Consider the following 22,118-nt stretch of genomic DNA (forward strand, 5'->3'; position numbering starts at 1 on the left):
GCAAATTTTGGGATATCAAATTCGCGCAAAACCGATTTAACGCCAGATCAAGGACCACAGTTGATCCGTTAATTTTTCTACGAAGAAATTTTTAAAGATCTTCGTCCAGGTAACTCTATCTCGATCGAGTGGACTAGTTTTTTATCGCGTGCGTGGCGCGTGGTGGGGGTAGCAGCTGCGCAGGAACGCACGAAGGCACCGCGCTAGCACGTAGGTCAAGTTACGATACTCTGCGCGCATTCAGTTCGCGGGGAGCGCTCGTACAGTGCGCGTTGTTGTCCCGTGTTCCTCTAGATGGTTGATCACGTGGGAAACATTGCGCCGAGTTTTCGCGATTCCGTGGCGGAGAAGGGCCGAGGGAAAGGGAATAAATGTGCGCGAGTCCGTAATGGACAACCCTAGCGGCGGAAGAGATAGTCGGTACGCAAGTCTTGGCTACAGCATGGGGATGATAGGCAGCGACGCTGGCTCGGAAATGTACGGCCGACCGTCCACCTCCCAACTTACAACTTCTCAAATAAGCCGCGGTGGCGCCACCATGATGGCAGCGGCGGCCGCTGCAGGCGCACCGAATGCCGGCGTGGGATCTGTACAGAGGGGTATCAAGAGGACCACTTCGGACGTCTGTTACGATGACAGTAACGCACGGCAGGCACTTTCGCAACAGCAGGCCATGTCAATGTCCACAGACTGTGTCCCCGATAATCTCGAGGAGTCATTTACGAGTTTGGGCCAGCCGAAAAAGTCACCCCCCTCGAACGGTAAGAAGACCAAAGGACGGGTCAAGATTAAAATGGAGTACATCGACAATAAACTACGGAGGTATACCACCTTCTCGAAGAGGAAAACCGGAATCATGAAGAAGGTTCGTATCCGACAAACCTGTCGACCTTATTTCTCTCGTTAATTAAAACGGTTGTCGCAAAAACAGTGTGTTGAATCCGTCGGGTATCGATGATCGATCGTCACGATCGATCGTTTCTTTTCGTGTGATCATTGAATCCTATATCAAACATGGTGTTTAAGTGCATTCAAAATTGACGAGAGATTAGAGATAAGAAAGTACATGACACAAATAGCAAATGTAAATAGTGTATTATGGTTGTGTGGTTGCGCGTATTGCGCAAATCAAACGTAAGCCGATGAGTTTAGCGAGCGCGCGATTTATGAGTGACAACTGTGCTTTCGCTGTCGTATATATTTGTACGCCAGTAACTTAATCGTGTATTTTGGATTACCGTTAGAACTACTGACTACAAAAGTATATAATTTGTATCAGAAAGATGAAAATGGTAAAATAAGAAAGTCATATGGTATATGAAAGAATACATAATGCATTACAAAAAATCATAAAAAAATCCCTAGAAATGCAGCGTTGTAATCTATGAAATTACTACGAAAGATTACTAATTGATCATCTTGACAGCTTTGGTAGTTTAGTATCAAAATACGCCCAAGAAAGCTATAGTACATTAGTCGTGATTTTACGATATGATTCTGTGACGAGCACTTGTTATATGACTCTTTTTACGAATCGACCGTACATATTTCTTAGTTCTCTAATCTTAATTATATATAATTTACATAAAAATAGTTAGCGAGGTCGTTTAACGATAATCAGTAAATAAATATACGTTTAAAGTTATAAATTACACGATTAAGTTACACGTCCGTCAGAAAATTTATGTGTGCCTTTTTCTTTTTGTTAAAGCTTCGTATACAACAGAATCTATTCTGTAAACGGTTGCGTATCTATATTGACATTAACGTTGTATTTTATATTTCAGGTAACGAACGCGTTGTAGCCACTACAAAATATCGTAAAAATTGCTTTTACGTCTTGTCACGTCAAACTTAATCTTTCGTCTAAAAAGCGCATTATTTTAATTTCTCGAAAATGACGTAACTATTTTTGTTTACCTTTTATCGCTCGCTATAATTATAAACTTTTTATTAACAACGTGTTCCTCGAGCAAATAATCTGAAAATAATCTAGTTGTTTTTTTTAAGTCAGACTTTTTTAATTTAACATTAATTTAATCATGTTACAGTTGTTTATCTGATCCAAACGGCGGAGTAGCTAAATCCGTAGAAGAACCTAAGGCAAATTGCATCTTTCATACAAATATAGAAAACCAAAGATAGATTGTTCCCCTTTTCTAAAGACGGATCTCTATAATTAGCTATGTTTTGACACGAAACTGACATAACTGCTTTATAACATTATTGGAAAACTGGAAACTTACGTTAAACTTAAAATAAACAGGGGCATTATGTAAGAGAAAGTACGAATTTAAATATTAGGCTAAATTCGTAGGCAGTGTTAAAAGAATTACGTATTGCTAAAAAAAAAAGTTTCCAATTTCTAACAGTTCTTAAAACGCTAAAATATACAATTTTAACGCACCGAATCAAATATTTTTCTTAAGTTTTTAATGTATGTATTTTCTATCTGTACGATATTTACATTATAATGATAATATTTACATTTTTTTCAATGATTTATCAATCACTAATATACAGAAAGTAATTGAAAAATAAATCGCAAAATAAATACAAAAATTGTAAATCTCTGGATCTTGCATGCTGCAAATTAATCACCTAATCGCATTATCATTGTATTCTAGATAAAAAATATAGAATTTTGCGTTACACATATGAAAATCGATAATCGACACGCAGCAACATTCTGATCTAAGTTAAAGACAACGATTTCATAACGTTCCACGTATGTTTATTCATTTTTATGGTATGGTTGCGTTGTTCCCCCTCGACCGGTAGGTTTCTTATTAGTAGGCTGAATTTTTATAATTTAGATTCAACTGAAATATACAATGGCGGGCTGTCAGTTTTCCCTACAAAAAGAAAGAATTCCATCCGCACCACGCTAGTAAACGCTTCGGTAAACCTTGATAATTATTATGTCATTACAAGGTATAATCTCTCGAACATAAAGCGTTGAGTGCGCATATCGTTTTTTTATTCGTGTGTGTTCGCTTAATTACTTAAAAGAATTGTATATTAATGATTATGCAGGCGGTGATAATTTGCATAACACCGCTCTATAAAGATCGCTGAGTAGCAAGTATTTGTAATATACGTTGATCGTTTAAGAGTCGAATGGAAAACATTGCTTTCGTTACTCGAGAATCTAAGTTTGCTACTTTATTTACATCCGTACTTTGATTCTTTAGAAAGATACTATCTTAATTAATTACGATATGAATTTGCAATGCAGCGAGTTAAATTTACGATACATTCGATCTTCAAACTTGCAGTTCCATCGAACGGGAAACACAAGTGTCTCATTGTTATACCCTTCTATCGTTCTTCAATTTCCTGAAAAAACTTTTCTTCGATTCAAATCCATCTCGCTTAAAAACGCTTAAAAACCAGTATTCGATCAATGAAAAGAGACAAAAACCAAAGTCCGAAAAGACGAAGGATAAAAGTGCAAAAAGAAGGAAAAATCTGGAGCGAAGCGTCGTTAATACGATCCGAAGAAGGAGCCCGGGACATCCCTAATTAATCGTTATCTCTGGTTGCAGGCGTACGAGCTGTCGACACTGACAGGTACACAGGTGATGTTGCTGGTAGCCAGCGAGACCGGGCATGTGTACACGTTCGCGACACGAAAGCTGCAGCCGATGATAACGAGCGAGGCCGGGAAGGCGTTGATCCAGACCTGTCTGAACAGCCCGGACCCTCCCGCCTCCGGTTCCTCCGGCGACCAGAGGATGTCCGCGACCGGGTTCGAGGAGACCGAACTGACCTACAACATAGCCGACGACGAGCAGAAAGTAAGGCAACTGGTGTATGGCTCGCCGCACGGTGGCTCGCTGCACGGCGGTTATCCTGGTGGCGGACCGACCGGAGGGCCTCCTGGCCATCCGCCACCCCCGCCGCCGCCACCGCCGCCGGGTTCGCAGCACGCGCCACCCTCGCACGCGCAGCACGCGCACTTGATTGCGCATGCACACGCGGCCTCGCCGAGCTCGCACCTGGTACCCTGTTCCAGTCCTGGGCCCATGTTAGCCGGTGGTCCCTATCAACAGTCCTGTCCCTCGCCTCTGCCACCCCATCACGCCGCCTACCATCCTCACATGTCGCATTCGCATCCCCAACGGTAGTACTACCCTAGTTAGTACTTGAAACTATCGCTTGTCCTCCGACTCTTACCAGCTGTCCGTGTCCGATGCATCGCATACTCGCATCTGTTACATCGCCAGTTGCATTCGTCACGTCGTCAGTTGCATCCGTTGTATCCATCGCTGGCTACCGTGTTCGATTCGCGTATGATCGTCCATGATCAATGACTACGGAATATCGAGACAGGGAAGAGGTACAGGGAGAAAAGAACGTGAGGTTGAACGCGTCCGTGGATATAGAGAGGAGATGCTCGATAAGAGTCGGTGTCCGCGGAGTTAGAAGACTACCGTCGCCGTCACGAACCACCGGCGTAACCGCAATTATCCGCGTACGCTTATCGCGCACGACGTCTGTCGTCGATTGACTCTGACAATTGTCGACTTCGAACGGCCGCTCCGTGTTCGCGCGATACGCGCTACGAGATTTACTCGATGTTGCGGTAGATACGTAGATTTTGCAGATGGATGTAAATTGGTTGAACGACAGTAGGTTTGAACAACACGAAGATTATCGTGTTTTCTGTATATAGGCTCGAATGGTTTCGTTATACAGCTCAACTGGATCCCATGGGGGAACTTAATCGTTCTAGCGATTTCATTAGCAAGAAGCAGGATCGGTGAAGAATAAAACCAGGTTCTGGTCTTTCTTTCAACGATCCGTGCTTCGAGCCTGTAGAAATGCTTGCTAGGTTTCTTGAAGCTTCTCTTCTGTTTCCTAGTTACTTTTCACGGCGGCAAAGGGCTCCTCGAACAGACGCCTCGGCGTCGCTGCAATTCCGTCCATGGTGCGAGTGCATCGCGTTCAAGTTAGGTGCGCGGGAACGCGTTAAACTTTTCTTTCCACGGTGCTTTGATCGTTTTTCGAGGCGTTTTAAAGAATAGACGTATTATCGTTACGGCGGATTTATTATGTTGTGTTATGCTTCGTTATATCGAGAACGCGTCGTTCGATGGACGTAAAATCGTACGTCGTTTGCAAGCTGAATAACGAATCAGCGTGACGAAGGAAGTTCCGGACGACATCCGACTTTCTTTTCCGGACGATGAATATCGAAATTCTCGATGAGGCGCATCACATCCGGTGTCAATGAAAGTACGGTTATTTTCTTTTCGTGTGTGTGTGCGTGTAGGGAGGAGAGTAGCATCTCGTACGAAGCGCGAATGACGTTAGTTACGATCCTAGAGATTAATATGCCGAACACCCGGCACGTTCACGCTTAATTTGACGTAAATCTCAAGGAAGTGAAGTTTCGTTTGATTAAAACCCTGCTACGTCATTTGGATCATCGATAGTATTTTCCTATCTTTCAAAATTGTTTAAGTTTGAGAAAAATATGAAAGAATGTTTATTGATATTTACGCGATGACTCTCGTTTTAATTTTATACGAAGATTCCCTCTAAGAACGTTTTTATTTGTAAAAGTTTATTGAAATTCGAAATTTAAAAACTTCGAAGATCGTAGCCGGACTAACAATTAGAAAAGTTGACTCAATGTTACGATCGTGTTTAACGTATTCGATCTTCTATATGAAATAGTTTTCTATATAATTTAATATCGATTGCAAGTTATTAACTATTTTCTTGGCAAAAGCTTGAAACGAAATTAAACGTCTCTATCAGGTGGTTTCATAAATCTTTCTCTTTTCCAATTCAAATAAATCTTTATATCAATGAAATCATCGATTTTCCGTGCATTCGGTATGCCGGTTTATTATAAATATATTTGCATAATTTCCCGTCGTTTCTGAATTAATTTATCGATAAATCTCTCGACAAATCCGCTTCTCGTGATACGTCAATGCGAAGGCTTATGAAACGACCGAGTAGAACGCTAACAGCGAGAAAATAGCTCGCATAATTGCGTGCCAGGTGCACTAAAAAGATTTAACCAAATCAGTCGACGAGGTAAAATCGAGACTACTTATGGTAACGTGCGCTCGCGCGCGCGCTTCGAGATCCTAGTACAGTTGTTAACGACAATCAGAACGATGTTTTGCCACGGCTGGCTCGCTGGGAAGAGTTTCAGGCAATTAACTCTTCTTTCGACTCGGTATCGCAAGTAGAAGGCTTCTAAGGACACCTGTCATCCTCAGGATAGGGTCGAACAGTACTTAAAATAGCAGCTTTTCGGTACTTAATACATTAAGAACTGTTACCGTTCGATTATTATTATTCGTTGTTTCAAGGTATAATAAACGTGTTATATTGATAGGCTCAGGGAGCAGTGCTTTCTTCAAGTTTAACAAATTTAAGGGCTCGTAATAAAAACAACCCTTGTCCACGCGTTTAGCTCTCTCCAGGAAAGCAAAAGAATAGTTTAACATTCGTAATTTCTGGTCGATACATTTCACTTTTGCTATATAAATCATTCTATGAGCCTACCAGTAATACTCGCTGATGATATTCAATAAAATTATAACGTTGTGGACTATGCGATAAAAGCTTTTATAGAACCGGTTAATTTTCATTCGATGACAAGTCACGATCACTTTTTAGATCATTTTTTATAACATCGACTCCATCATAATGCGAACGTAGCTGGTTACTAGAAATACATTGTTGTCTAAAAGATCGAAAGATTTTACAAGAGTCGGTTTTGTTATGAGTCCCGCGATTGATCGACGCGACATATTCTTGGAAATCAATCGTGATCGAGCGACGCTTGTCGTTAACCGAGGCGTGTGATGGTGTTTTCAATGAAAACCGATCGGAGCGCAAGAAAACGTACGGTGTTCCGTTTCCAACGTATAAATCTAGTCCAGTCGACGCGTACTGTAAATGTATACGAGATTTACGTCCACGTTGTTTTAATCTACCCCAGTGAACAACGACGAAGATGATCGATGAATTTTTCCGACGATTCGAAATCGACCGTCCTCTTGCTCCCGACAGTTCGAGTTTAAAGAAACAATCGAAATCATGGAATTCACAATTTTTATAAATACGTTGATTGATACATAGTTTTATAGAAATATCCATTATAATATCGATAGAGCGAAGGATCGCTCTATAATTTTAATAATTAAGTATCGAGTAAGATATTTTGTAATTTGCGTGAATTTGATAATTTCGCTTGTTTCGCGATTTAAAGACCGTAAAAGACCGATTAATAAAAAGACAACGATCTCGACAGAGATGTTCGAAATGCTAGAAACGGATGAAAACTTCAGCTACAATCATTTTCGTTTTTCTTTTTTATGATGCTCGTGATACGAAAACGAGATTAAAGAGTAAGGCATTAGGAAATTCAGAAAACAGACAATTTTAATGGCTGGATCTATACGTTAATCAAAGTCCAAAGACTTTTTTCTACGATACGTGGTTCGCTCGAATCGTACTTCTTTGCGAAACGAACGAAACTCATAGAAAGACACGTATCGATGGAAATTTTCGTTTATCGAAACGAGAATGGAGAGGCAGTTCTTAATCGTGCACTTAGGATAGTAACTCATGTGATGAATTACTCGAGGAGCCGTGTATTATATATATATATATATATACGTGTATATATATATATATATATCATCTTCTCTTCTTTCTATTTTGATCGTATTTATATCTTTTACAACGATAGAATCTCTCTTATTTATTTAAAGATCTGTATATACGTTGTAAGTTGATCGATCGTTGCCGAGCAACGAGAATCAAATGGAACTGAGGCGAACCGTGATTTGACAATCGAAAAATAAATTTCGATCATTCGTATTTAACTCCGTGATAGTATTTAACGATGTCGATAGTATTTAACGATCTGCTCCAAAGTAATTAAAGAATCGTCCATTCGGATCACAATCCTCTCGCAAACGGAGTCAAACGTTACAAAACTCGGAGAATGAGTTTAACAATGATCACGAGTATCGTTATTTCATCCTCGACATTCGATTTATTCGAACGCATAACCGAGAATGGCCGTATTCTCTTAATTGTTTCGAGCAGTGGTATCCGTTTTACCGGCGTAGAAAAACCATCGTAGAAAGTACGATTCCCAATTAGCGTTTCGCTGGCTCCCTTCAGTTCCAAATCGCTCGTTCGTACTTTTATATTGTAACAAACATCGTACCTAGTAGTTGGTGGGATTTGGCGAGGCCGGAATCAAAGGAAAAATCGAATCGTCCGAGCGTTCCCTTTTTTTTCCCCCCTCCCATCAAATATCCTTATCGAGGCATCCATTATTTTTTTCAAATACTCATGTCGTTCGGGTCGAGACGTTTCGCCTTTCGTTCCCCGGGACGAAACGCAAAAAAAAGCCAACGAAGAAACCGAGAAATCGTAGTACGTGGGTGCGAGTCCGAGCCAGTAGACCCGGCGGTGCACGCTTGGCATTGTTGCGCATTGAATATATATATATGTATATATATACATCATACATACATGTGTATATATATCTATATATATACATACATATATATATATATATATATATAGATATTGTTGTGTGCATCGTACATTGTTCCGTAATGTGTTTGTACTGAAAGTGGCATGTGTAGTATTTGTTTGTTTTTTTTTCTCTTTCGTAGATTAAGTAGCTAGTATTTAAAATACCTTGTTAATTTAAATTCCCAGGCGAGCCCCGCCTGTTCTCCATTTCCCCCCTCTTCCGTTTCCCTTTCCCTTAAGTTTCTTCCACAAGTAGAGAAAACCTCGATTCTCCTCCCTCTTCACACAATATGCATGTTTACGTGTGTGTGTACGTGTGGTGTGTTGTTTTCTCTTCTTCTCTCCTTTTTTTTTTTTTTTTTTTTTTTTGTATCGCTTAAAATATTTTTGGAAAAAAAAAAGAAGAACAGATACATATAGATATATATAAAAATATATAAATATAGAGGGTAGATAGGTAAAATAGATAAACGTTTATACGTCGGAAGAAAGGAAGGTGAAAACGCGAAAGAAAACGAATAAGCACACGAGAGCATTACGTGCAGGCGCAAAAGTAAGGGAGATTAAACGTGAGAAGAAAAAAATATGGATGAGAAAAAAGAAAGGAAAAAAAAGAAGAAAAAAAGAAAGAAAAATCGCAAATCCGAATAGAAATGTAATTTATCCGTGGTCTCTCCCGTCGACGCACAAAGTACAAATAATATAATTAACTTTACGATTATACGATAATCCTGAACGCAACACGGTAATCACGAAATGTACGGCTGGCGTGCCTTAGTTTTTATGTATCACATGTGTAAATAGTGTACTGTAAAATACTGTGATAATATTTATATTACACGTACGTATTATATTGTTTCGCTTAATAATACGGTCCCATGACAGTGTTGGTCGTCGTTTCGTCAAACGATACAGTTAACCGATATACACACGAATGCCAACAATTATTGGCACAAGGTGCCAGTCGTTTGCGAACAGGTAGGTATAAAAAAAAAACCCGCCTGTTTTAGCGAAGATACCGTTCGATCGACCATTTGATACATAATTCGTACCTTTTATTCTACATCCTGTTTGCCGCGCGGATCACCACGTTGATAACGATCACGAAGACGATGAAGAAACGTACAAAACGAAAGAAAGGAATTTCTGTACGATTAGGTAATAGTTTCGCGTGAAACGTTAAACTAGTTGCGTCGAGATGATTAAAGAAACTAGCCTCGATGAAAGAGGGATATTAACACGATCGAACCACTTTTAACTTGATTTCTTGCGATTAGCGGCATTGTTATTTAAACAAAGAACGAACAAGTGAGACATTTTAATAATGTGTTTGTTTATATTAATTTTATGTTGGATTTTGTTGTTGCTTTATCGGCGAGATCGTATCGACGCTTTTTTACTTTTCGTCTGTGCGTGAATATAATTCTCGCGATTAGCCTAAACGAGTTGCTACATTTAACTTAATGGTACTTGTTGTCTTATGTAGTTTGAAAAACCACTTCACTTTTGTTTTGTAAATAACGTAGAAAACAGCGGTATCATTCGTAAACGGATGAAGAATAATTCTTAACGCGATAAGACTCCTGTTACTCTTTAAGACGATTTTTATTTTCTCTCTTTTAAAGAATTGACGTAAAATTTCGTATATGTAATTATCGAAGAACAATAATCAGCCCTCGATGCGATAGATAATGGAGAGGAAAAACAGTTATGTTAAGAATTAGAACCAACGAGATGCGTTAAATTATACAAGATTAAATAATAATTCTATCTACGTTGCGATCATTATTGTAAAGAAAGAATATTCCGATCCGCTTGAGAATAAGACACCGATCAACAGTATTCCATTTTGCCAATCATCCCTTCAACATAACTCACAAGGTAGGTCTGCTTCTCGATACGCACGGATTATTCAAATTTAACGATTCTTTTTCAAAATCGTATCTCCTGAACTTTCCTATAAATTGCTTTAATGTTTGACTCTTTCAGACACAAATGTCCCAACGTAGTTTCAAAAGAAAAATAAAGAAAACGCGAATTAATTCTCTTAAGGTGAAAGATGAAATTCTCTTTCGTCTTTCACATCCCTTTCTCGGGCTCGAAACAATCTTCCACCCAAAAATTTCCATATAAGGATTAAGAAAAAGAAAAAAAAAACATCTTGGATGTAACAAGTCTGAAAGAGTCGAAGACGATATTTCTGCAAGCCTGCGCGAATAAACGCTAAGCTAATAAATAAAAAGAGACGCAAAAAGCTAGGATGCGCTAAACACCCCATTAGTACGTAAAAGAAACCGGATCGAAACTTTGTCCACCGTAATGACAATGAAAAAGAAAAAAAGAAAAGAAAAAGGAACGTTGAAAAGCTCTCTCCCTTGACGGTGGTTTGATACGGTGGGGCACGTTTACGGCGGGGGTTCGAAGCCACGATTTACGATCTAACGACTTAACGATTATGATGCATTTCGCTAAGAGGGCACCCTGGTGGATCGCGGCCACGAGGAAACGACGAAGACAACAGGCGGCTCTCCTGGTGGCTGGCAGGGCGAAAAAGAGAAGGGCAGAAACAGGTGGGGAGTAATCGGATGGAAGGGAAAAGAGAAAGAAGGCGGGGGAAGAGAGGGAGAGAGCAAGAAAGAGGGAGAAAAAGAGAGAGAAGGTATGGAAGGTGGAAGCAGAATACCATATACGGTCACCTTTGTCAAAGCCTGGTTGTCGCCATATACAGGCAATGTTCGCGATGGCAGATACTTATATAGAGTCCAACTTAAGAATCAGGAATGCCGGTTTTTGTCGCGCCTTCTATACACACCCGTGGTAATGGGGGGTACAAATACGACTCGGAAGTGATCGTCGACACAGCGCCTGCTGCACGCGGACGAGGGTCGCGAAACCAGCCCTCCCGGCACTTTTGGAAATCCTCCACGAACCGTCACGAAACCACGGCCACCAGCCTTCCGAGCTTACGACTTAAGAGCGATTTGACGCTTCACGGAAGTTGAGACACTCTCTTAGCTTCCGTGTTTCATGCATGGAATGTGATTTGACTCTCGAATTTTTGCGTCAGAGTGTTTTAGCTTCGACGTCGATCGAAAGGACAATTGCGAGCTGTTCGATCGACGATTCGAGTACTTTAGACAACTTTTCGAATTTTATACGTACGTTCATATTAAATTGTAAATATGCTTTGTTTTTTTTTTGTTTTTTTTTTTATTAATAAGTGGCTTTTGAAGATAAAGTTTGTTATTTTTTAAAGACGCTTTTTGAGCTTCGATTTTGCTACTCGTAAGTGATAAATGATATATCTCACCGCAGACATAATTGAAGTCTTTGGTGAATGACTGGTTGGAAAGTGGAGCAGTCTAATTAATTGACTCGGTTTCAACTATTTTTGGAATGTTGAACCCTTACAGCGCACTCGAGATCCCTTTCCTTGCTCCTTATTTTTCCGAGGCTAAAGGACGTTTCATTTTTTTCACCGTATACGTTTCTGGGAAACATCTATTTCTTTGGTATATCAGTTTTCTTCTAGAAAACAACGGACGTGATCGAGTTGCTCGATCAGTTAGCGATTCGAAAGTACAGTGTACTTCGATTAACCCGAATTATTTTCGACATTTTAAATCATCCAAACTACACGAACATCCATGGCAAATTCGTACTTAAAATCAGTATCACTAAATCGTTTCATGTAGTACACTCTACCGTAGTACAAATTTACTACTGACTTAAGATTAACCAAAAAGAAATACAGCTGATCAACGACATCGTGACGAAAGCGTTAATAAAAACTTCTATTCCTATGGCTACGGTAAAACCCGATTTGTCCGAGCTCAGGCGAAAAACATGGAATTCATCGATGCTTCCCATTGCCTGAGATTTCTTCCAACTTCCGACATTAATAATAATAAGAATTCACGTTCTCAAATAAATGCACGTAACTCGGAAAAGTTCATGAACCAAACTAAGCAGATTCAATCGGATTCAGGAGGACGGTAATTCGCAAACTAAAGTATGCAGATTCGTACGAACGAGAATTCGGTAGTCCAGGAACCAAGATTCTAACTGGAATTCTACTATAATACGAAATCGTCGAGACAATCTTCCACAACGAAAGAAGCAACCACGAACGGAATAGTTGGCCAAATCGGTGGTTCCCTGGCAGTCGAAAGACGGGCATTTCCTAATTCTCTCGAAGAGCATCGGTTCCTTACTCTCGACTGGTCGATTTGCTTTCTCTCGAACGCGACCGTCGGTCGACACGTGTATACACACATGCGTCCTAACGAACGAGTCGAAATGCATGTATAAAACGCACAGGTTCAGCGCACAAACGGTTAAGCCTAGGGAAAAAAAGCTATCCGTCGGTGGTGGCGGTATGACCGGGGGAGAGAAAGTCACCCGGGGAAACCGTAGTCCTGCGTAAATTTGTGAGAATCTGCCGTGGAAGCGCGGTACGAGCTGAGGCCGCGCGGATGGCCATATAAGGCGCGCGAACAAGCTCGCGCATCTCTCCCTGCTAGGTAGGTAGGTAGGTAAGTTGGTTCGTTGGTTGTTTCGTTGGTTGCTTAGTTGCTTGGTAGGCTCCACTTGATTGATTGGTTAGTTGCCCGTTTGATTGGCTCGCCGATATTATTACAGAGGCGTTATCTACGATTTACAGGCTACGAATCGAGCCGAGATGCTTCTCCTCTCTTCTGGCTTGTTTTCTGCTTGTCGCCGCATCGCTCGTTAGGTATCCGGAATTTACGGACCTGATACAGATCGTACGTCATCGTGATATCGTTTTCACGACGTTGTCGCGAAGCTTTGCCCGGTACCGGTCGATGAAACGATCGATCCTGACGATGGTTCAACTTTGATTTTCGTTCGTTTACTGTAATTGAAGTTTCGAACGTTGGGCAAGGAGAAGAATGTCGGGTTTTTTAATTAATTTGCGTCGGTTAATTGCAGGTACATCCTATGTTAGGCATATGAATTGTAGGCAGAATTCTAGGAGTAGTCGTTTGTAGAACGAGGCAAGAGCCTTGTAACGATGATTCATAAATTTTGTAGCAGGGCGACACGTTCTTGAGAACTTTAATGTATGCAAACAAAATTAAAATCTGATTCACGCTGGCTTCTGACTTTTTTTCTCTTCCCATTTGTTATTCTCTCATCGATTTTATCTTCGCACGAATTAACCAGAATTATCTTCGGGGCTCGTGAACGACGAGTTTTTTTATTTCAAATACGATCAGTGTACGTACACCATTCGTACCAACAAATTTCGTTTCATTGTTCCAGGAAGACGGCACTTCACCTAGATCGGACGTTTGCGCGAACGAAAGCGACGGAGACACCAGCGATGGCGATTCTCCTGTGTCAAAGGATCTCTCGAAAAATCACTCAGGTAAACGTACATACCAAAAACTATCTACCTAGAAACATCCTGCGTATTTCCGTCCCAAGCGAATGAAACTTTTCCCGTCGTACATTTTCAGAAGGAACTAAAGACAATTTACACAGAACACCATGTATGCTCTCGAATAAAGGATTTATTAACGACAAAAGTTCCGTACGTGGAGTATCCTCGCCAACTTTTCCATCCAAGTAGTGGCTGTCTAGTCGAACGTGGATGATTCCCAAGCGTGGTTTCCTCCCTTCCGTCGTGCTAGAACAATTTCACCTGTCCGTTCCGCGATTCTCGGCCCGTGCCACGCCGAGTACGAAAGACAATCGTACAGCTGCGCATACGTGGCGAGTAATTAACGAATTTCCCCGTGGGCGTAGCAGGAGTCGCGAGTCGCGGACTAAGTAGCAAGCGGTAAAAGCCGTGGCGTGGAAAATCGTTAGAGCCAGGCCGTAGGTAGTCGAGCAAAGGCAAACGTGTACAATCCAATCAGTCAGGTAGGTCGGTAGACAGAGAAAGGGATAGATACGGATAGAACGAAGAGAGAGAGAGAGAGCAAGAGAGGAGAGTTTGGCGGAGAGGAGAGGAGAGAAACGTCGGAGAACGAGAGAATGGTATCACAGAAGAGGTAAAACGTATATGATGCGTACGCGCGCGCGATCGCGTGTGAGCGAGCGAGAAAAGAGGGGAAAAGAGAGGGAGAAGATAAAGGAAAGAGGACACTTAAAATGCGAAAAGTGTGCGAGCGATGACGAGGTTATCCGTGTAGGGGAGTACATAAGGAGTTGTACGGGCCGCGATGACCAAACTAAGACAACGACGCGCTGCCTAACTGGGAAGTAAGATCCGGTCGAAAGCCGCGCTCCGATGCAGGTGTACACATAAATATCGATGCTAATATATGGAGTGGATGCCATCCGACTTACCGATCGCATGACGTACGTTTTTTTTCGCCTTTCCATTGTTCCCCGCGGCACAAACAGTCTCCCCGCCGGAATTTTGATAACTCGCCACGCGTTCGTATCTCCGACCGGCACGATCCGCGTCCCGCCGATCTTTTACCCTCCGATCGAAACTCGATCGTCCCTTCAAGCTTCTTTCTCTTTTATGATTTTCATTCGCTTCTTCGCCGTTCCGATGATTTTGCTAAATTCTACGCTTTCATTTATTACTTTGGATAAGATTATCGACCGATTAGTTGATCCAAAATAAAGGATAAAGATAGATTTCGATGGAACATCGACAGAAGATAAATTATAATATATTTATCTATCGATGTATGAAATAAGAATGATTACTGTATAATAAAGCGCAGATATTTGAATAGATAAGAAGAACCAGGTCCGATTACACAATTTTACTATTTCAGAGTAAACATTACTCTCTGTTGATGCTTCATCGAATTTCCTCTGAAACAGTTCTTGTATTAGTTTTCTTGATACACAGTTTATTAGACTTTATAGAGTATTTTAATATAAGTGATGTTTTCACAAGATATCTGAAGATTTTCAAACGAGTAATTGTAAAATACGGAAGAGACAGATGCCGAATATAAAAGTTTATTAATCTGTATTTCTAAAAATCTAATAACGTTTTGAGCGCATCTCTGTTTTATGTCATATTAATGATTATGTCATTGCTTTATATCATCCTTCGTATCACGTCGATTACGTAAATATATATTTTTAGCGGTGTTTTCGACCTACGACCGATCGATTTAAGTAGTGAAAGAAACCCAAAAAGCAGACGGTTATGAGTGAATCCGTTATACCGCCTCGCTCCGTTCTCTTCCTCTTCCTAAACTTTAGCAAAGAAAAGTATGTGATGCCAAAGATCGTTAACTGTACATTTAGAAACCGTCCATTTACTAATTCTAATTACTCGTCCACCCATTAAGTCCAATATCAACCCTATTGCGGCCAATCGGATGCCCGTTTCTTAACAGAGTTTTCATCTTTCGTTCTTTAAATATTTTCACGTCGAAATTTACAAGAAAGTTTGAAATATTGAAGCTTCAAGCTTACTTGTAAACGCGTTAAACAGCCTAGAATGGAATCTAGATTGCCTACGATAAGGGTTGAATCACATCGTTATCGATAAACATTTATTCGCCATAAAATGACTAATCGATCATCGTGTCATTTTTCATGAAAACGGCCGTGATTCTGTGCAGGTATAATGTACCAGATGCCACAGACAGTAATTTACTCGCCGACTCCGGGGGTTCTACTCGGTATCGGGCAAAACGGCCAGCCAGTGCAAATCTCTCAAGAAGGAGGTGAGAAACCATGATCATCCCCTGGAATCGATCTCCCCCCAAAAAAACACACACATCCAGCCATCCTCCCGATAGCCGAGCGTTACGAAACGAAACGAAAACCCAGATGGATACCGGCACCTTGCTCTTGCTACAGACGTTTACCCGACGCGAAACGCGTGCCCGTCCTTCCTCCTGTTTCCCCAAGTAGAGGTTTTTTGGCATTGTTTCGCAGGCACGGTAGCCCCGGTTAACTCGACGCAGAGTAATCAGCCGTTCATCACGATACCGCTGAACGTCGCGATGAGTGCCGCCGGCTTGTCGCTTCCGGTTACATCCAGGATGAATCTGTCGCCGTCGCCGCGATCACCAACGACATCGGCCACGTCCAGCTGCGAGCTACCATCGGACCTGAGCAAAGATCGTGAGTGATATATCGCGGATCGAGCCTCGATTAAGAAAAAACCCTCCCCGAAGCTTGTCGCTCGACGATGCAACAAAAGGCTTGACCCGACGAGATTGGACGGGCCATCTTTTTTCCAACGATCGTTTCGGTTCACCAAAGAAGGTCGGAGCGAACCGTGACGCATACAGAAACTCGGAAATCTCGCGCGGAACATTTTCTCTTCAGCGACGCGACGGGATGACCTGTTTCGATCGTACGTCCGAGCCGAATCGATCCGACGATCGAAATGGACGCGTTCTCTGCGATGCTATCGATACATACGGATAGAATTTGCTGCTTATCGTGTACGATCGACTGATTTGTATTTTGCAAGATGCTGGATTTTCTCGAGATCATCTCGTTTGCGCTCGCGATCTAGCTGGTCGCGACGGTAACGCGTTGCAACGCGGAGGTGCTTGTCATTGGTCGAGGATATTCGTTCGATGAAACTTTGCCAAATTATCGGTACTGTGTTGTATTTTATAGAGGATTGTATAAAACCAGAGAACAAAAGAAATTGCAACGATGAATACGTCGAGAGTAAGGGTGGCAAATTTGGATGGATCTTTGCGTACGATATTACGTGCGTAAATTAGCATTGACCGACGATTGGTTGTGGTATGAAATTATCAATGCGCATTGGTATAGTTTTTATTGATACTGGACTTTGTTAGCCGGCGTTTAATCGATATTCGTGCAATACTAGTCGAAGGTTTTATCCAATAACCGTGCCACGAATTAATTGTTCACACTGTCTTCGTAGAATTCACTGCCTTTCGAGTTATTATTTAACGTTTCGTAAATTACTTAACAGAGAGGAAAGGAATTCGATATTTTTTCAACGGTAAACGTTATATAGCGATATTTGAAGATTCGTGGGATTGGTGAGTCGAACGAGACGCATTCGAGTGCAGTAATTTGATAATAATAGAAAAATGAGCAAGTAATAATAAAATATCGAAATTTTAGCGATACATTTTATGTATCACGTGTGTTATGTACTATAATTGTATATATATCAACGATTTGAAGCTTGTAATTTTTAACCTTTTCTTCTTTTGCAACGTAAATCATCACGAAACGATTACAGAACTTACAGGTTTATAGCTCGAAGCGGTACACCATTCGACTGCGGCGATTCGTTCGCAATTCTCATCCTAGGAAACGCAAGTTCATATGGTTGTTCGCGAATTGTTTGAAAGAAAAGGGAGATAACTAAAGAGAGATATCGAAGATCGATGAATCGTGTGGCGATGATGACTTCTCAATCGTACAGGGTGCTTCTAAAAATAATCTATAAGCTAGCGTTATCGTTTTTTTGAGCTATAGAGAAGAAAATATTCGATATATTTTCTAACACGGAAGTGCGATTAACCAAAGACCTTTTTGGTTTATTCGAATTGTATTATTTATATTAGCTTACCCGGATAATGATTCCTCGAGAAACAACGACGTGTTCGCGGTGTTACTGAAACATAGAAATTACACAAATTCCTCGTGAGTCAGTCACAGAATGTAAAAGGCGATAATAGTGTCTCGAGATCGGGTTAATTAACCGAACCGTTCAATTGGTCAGTGATAATGTTGGCAATCGTAACCGTTCGTTTATACGATCATAATGTTTAATCATTAACCGTAAAATAGCGATAAGCACGCATCATTATCAGCCAAATTGATTCAACAGTATTTTTACTCACACAGTAATCTCTATTTTACACGATATGGAAATAAACCATCAGCTTGTGATAAATAACACGCGAAAAGCTTGTATTTTTTTTTTTTTTTTACAATGAACCTATGATTTTTACACGGATAGTACTATCGACACGCGCGAGGAACATTGTCAAACTTACCAAATGAATTTCTTTCTTTCTTCCTTTGCTTTATTAAACGATTTTAAAGACGTAACGCTTCCCTTTAATGCGAATTTATTTTGCTTCTCTAAATTTCATCGATATTATTTGGGATAAACGTTATTAGGTCATGAAAGTATCCTGGAATGGTACCTGCTTGTTGAAAGAAAAATTAGAAAGAGCGTAGTTTAGAAAAGAAGCAAAATGATGATGTACTTTTTTTAAAAATTATCGAATTTTTTATGTATTTTATATATTTATGTCTAATCGATATTATTTGATAGTGCCTTCTTAGAGAATTAAAAGATGTTGGAAAAAGTTGAAGAGAAAAACTTTAATATTACACTTATAAGTACTATGTGCTCCTTAGAATGAATTTTTTAAACTTAATGCAAATGTATTACGAATTTTATTAACTTTTCTCATTAGGTAATGCTAGTCAAAAGATCGTATTATACCTAGTCATTGAAATGTGCAATGAAACATAAACAAGCATTTAATTTTTGTATCGTAACATTGCTCGAAGCAGCTGCAGAATGTAATAAAGTTACTCGATGAAAATTAAGAAACTAAAGTATAAAATCTGATAAAAATTTTAATGAAACTCTAAATTGAAGGAACCAATCGCGGAACTTTTAACACAATCTGTTTCGATAGAAATTTATATCATAAACGAGATATTCTATCGCCTGTACATTGTATAAAATTATCCTAACATTGTTTTGAGCAGTGAATACGTTGTATGGATTGCCATAAGAATAAGAGATTTATAATATAAACGATAGTACGATCCGTGGGATAATGTGAAAGATTCTTATGCCAAAATCCATACATTCTCGTCCAAAAGGGAATACCGTTGTATCATGCATTTATCATAAATATCTTGAAAACATCAAATTTCACTTTATATCTTTCGAAATTTTCGACACTGGCCTGTTCAAACGAATTACATGACGGAATTCAGGCATTTCTTTTATTATTTCATCCTGTTATTGATTAAAATAATCTTACGTCAAATAGTGGAAGTTCGATTTCGTTTCATTTTATACCTTTCTTGATCATAAATATATTTCATATACAGTAGTACGTAACTCGTTTTTAAAAATGTTTCGCTAAACTTCGTTCTTAAATACTTTGGTTTTGTTGTAAATAAATAATACGTGAAACCTGTATAGTAAAAATTCATAAAACAAGTACTCGCGGTTTTACGAATACCAAACTGATTTTTCGTCACCCTGCGAATCGGCGACAGCAACCTAAAGTTCTATTTTAACTTCGTTAGATAATTTTTGATATTGAAAAACGACTTCAGTTATTCCAAGAGAATGATAAAAATTACTTATAACCTTCGTGCTTCCACGTGCAATAATTACATCGATAACTACCGTAAACAATTTTCTCCTATAATAAGAAATATCCAAAAAGATAAGGTACACAGCTCTCTGAAAATTAAACATACGTATACATGATGCACATCGACCTATTCAAATGCGAATGGAATTCACCTTAATCTCGCGTTATGTAAATTAAAATCGAAATGAAACAGCAAAAAGAGGAAAATTCAAACAATAATTTCTACATTCTGTTATCGCACAAATGCACGCATACTTTTTAATGCCGCACCATGCAATATTACAAGATAATTATAGTTCGTAAAACGCATGCTACTCGAGAGAGTGATTTTATGATCACATATGAAAATGATATTTACAACAGCTAAGGTATTTATAAATCGTTCACCAGGCAAATATGGTAAAATAATAATGGGACGAAACAATTCGAGCGTTATGACTTGTGTGTACACGTGTAATTATGATGGAACTTTATCGAAGTGCTAAAGGAAGATGGAATAATGTTTGAATGAAGAAACACGTGAAATGCGTTTGTGAACTATCTATATTACTTTCGAAAATTTTACTTCGTTTTTGTGCGTTATTGTTATCTACGCTTAACGAGTGTTCTTTACTTTCTTCGTCGATTATATTTCTTTACATTCGATGCAGTAAAATTAGAAAATTTGACGATAGTATAAGAATCATTGGTTTTCACGAAATGTTATGTTTCGGATGTAAAGACGAGCAATTAATATCTAAAAAATGAAGAGTAACACGCGAATAATGTCTTATGAACCTCATAAAGTGCAGTACCTCGAAAAATTCGATGGCCATGGCTCGAGCTTAATGTTTGTATAATAGTAGAGAAATTCGTATGTTCAGCATGTCCGTTGGGAATCCAAATTCTCGACCATCGTCGACGAATGGCAAATTTAAATGCGTTCTATTTTATATACAATTTATATATACATATCTATGTAATATACGCTGCGAGGGTTGTTTAAATTTTTCTGGGATTTTATAATTTTCTTATGAATAAAGACATTTGAAGAATATCACAGGTATTTTATGTAATTTTATCAAGACAAATATCAGTACAAAATTTTGAATTTCTCAAGTAGCTATATCAGAGATTATTCAATATTTAATGAAAATTACAACTTATTCCAGTTTTTCCAATCCTTATATCTCTGTCAATAATCTAAAGATATTTTGCCTATTCTTACAAATTCACCGAAACATAATCGTTAATTCGTGATAAATAAACGTTAAACTCAAAGATTTCTTATATAACAAAAGTCTTGTACACTTATCATAATAATTTTAAAAAATGTTTGAAAAATATTATATAGCAAACTTTAATATTTCCATGTATGCGTATGATGTACATAAAATGGTAATATTACAAAGATCATTCAATGACTCAACCAATCTGTTATACATAAAGGAAGAGAAAGAACTCCTGAAATGTCAGAGAAATACATCTATGGTAAAAAATCGAACCAAATCATTGATTATGTAACAAATAATTATATTCATAACAATCGCAATCATACTATAGATAAAATTGCAACAACCCTCGGCTATACATGAATTGCAATGTTTTTTTATTACTTCTCTACTGTAATATATATTACAGCATGAAGAATGTTTGTAACGAATGAACATATGTAGACATATCGTTGTTTTTTTACACTAACTTTACGTAATGTACCGATCATGTAACATTGTTAGAATTGTTGTGACGAATACGTCGGATATGAAGAAATGAAATATAATTATTCGAATTACAATTTTTGTGGATACCGTGGGTTTTATATCAATTGTACGAACCAGAAGTTATTATTTCCTATCCTTTTATATATTTTAATTGTTTTTCACATCCTTATCTTTATTTAATTAATCAACACAAATTTATTATTTATACCTAAACTTAAAAAATATTTAAAAATTGAAGACAAATTACTTTAATTCAAGAAATTGACTGAGAAATTGAATCCTTCTTGTTACCTAAAATAACACTTCAATTAATTCGGCCATAAGATGGTTGTATATCAATGTCGATAAACTCATACACAAATGGTAAATCAACTCACTGTGTATATATTCGTAATAAATATACTGTAACTGTATAAGCGTATTTTACCTTATTTCGAAGCGCAACATATGAATAAAATTTAAATAAAACCAAGGTATGTAATTCTATTTTTCGCTAATTATTGAATATTAGTTAAAAATACAAGAAATTCTAATTTAACGACAATATCTGAACGAAATACATTAATATTAAATGTAATTTTCAAATTAAAAA

At 38.9% G+C, this 22,118-nt stretch overlaps 1 protein-coding gene across 2 annotated transcripts; it reads left to right on the forward strand.

Annotated features, from left to right (window-relative positions):
* The first annotated feature begins 205 nt into the window (after positions 1-205).
* LOC126863747 (serum response factor homolog) lies at positions 206-21,610 on the forward strand. Of its 2 annotated transcripts, XM_050614216.1 has the most exons (5): positions 210-865; positions 3,549-3,800; positions 13,813-13,918; positions 16,092-16,196; positions 16,411-21,610. In XM_050614216.1, exons 1-5 carry the CDS (start codon positions 389-391, stop codon positions 16,605-16,607), a joined length of 1,137 nt encoding a protein of 378 aa, XP_050470173.1. In that variant the 5' UTR covers positions 210-388; the 3' UTR covers positions 16,608-21,610. The 2 variants fall into 2 exon arrangements, with proteins under 2 accessions (XP_050470174.1, XP_050470173.1); XM_050614217.1 differs by lacking the exons at positions 16,092-16,196; positions 16,411-21,610 and adding an exon at positions 14,010-16,078 and having other exon boundaries at positions 206-865.
* Positions 21,611-22,118: the final 508 nt, after the last annotated feature.

Source organism: Bombus huntii, chromosome 3 (assembly GCF_024542735.1).
Source record: "Bombus huntii isolate Logan2020A chromosome 3, iyBomHunt1.1, whole genome shotgun sequence".
Classification (NCBI taxonomy): Eukaryota; Metazoa; Arthropoda; class Insecta; order Hymenoptera; family Apidae; genus Bombus; species Bombus huntii.

Coding starts and splice junctions, on each gene's coding strand:
- LOC126863747 (XM_050614216.1), top strand. CDS start 389: ATGGACAACCCTAGCGGCGGAAGAGATAGTCGGTACGCAAGTCTTGGC. Junction 866..3,548: donor AAACCGGAATCATGAAGAAG/GTTCGTATCCGA, acceptor CTCTGGTTGCAG/GCGTACGAGCTGTCGACACT. Junction 16,197..16,410: donor GCAAATCTCTCAAGAAGGAG/GTGAGAAACCAT, acceptor ATTGTTTCGCAG/GCACGGTAGCCCCGGTTAAC.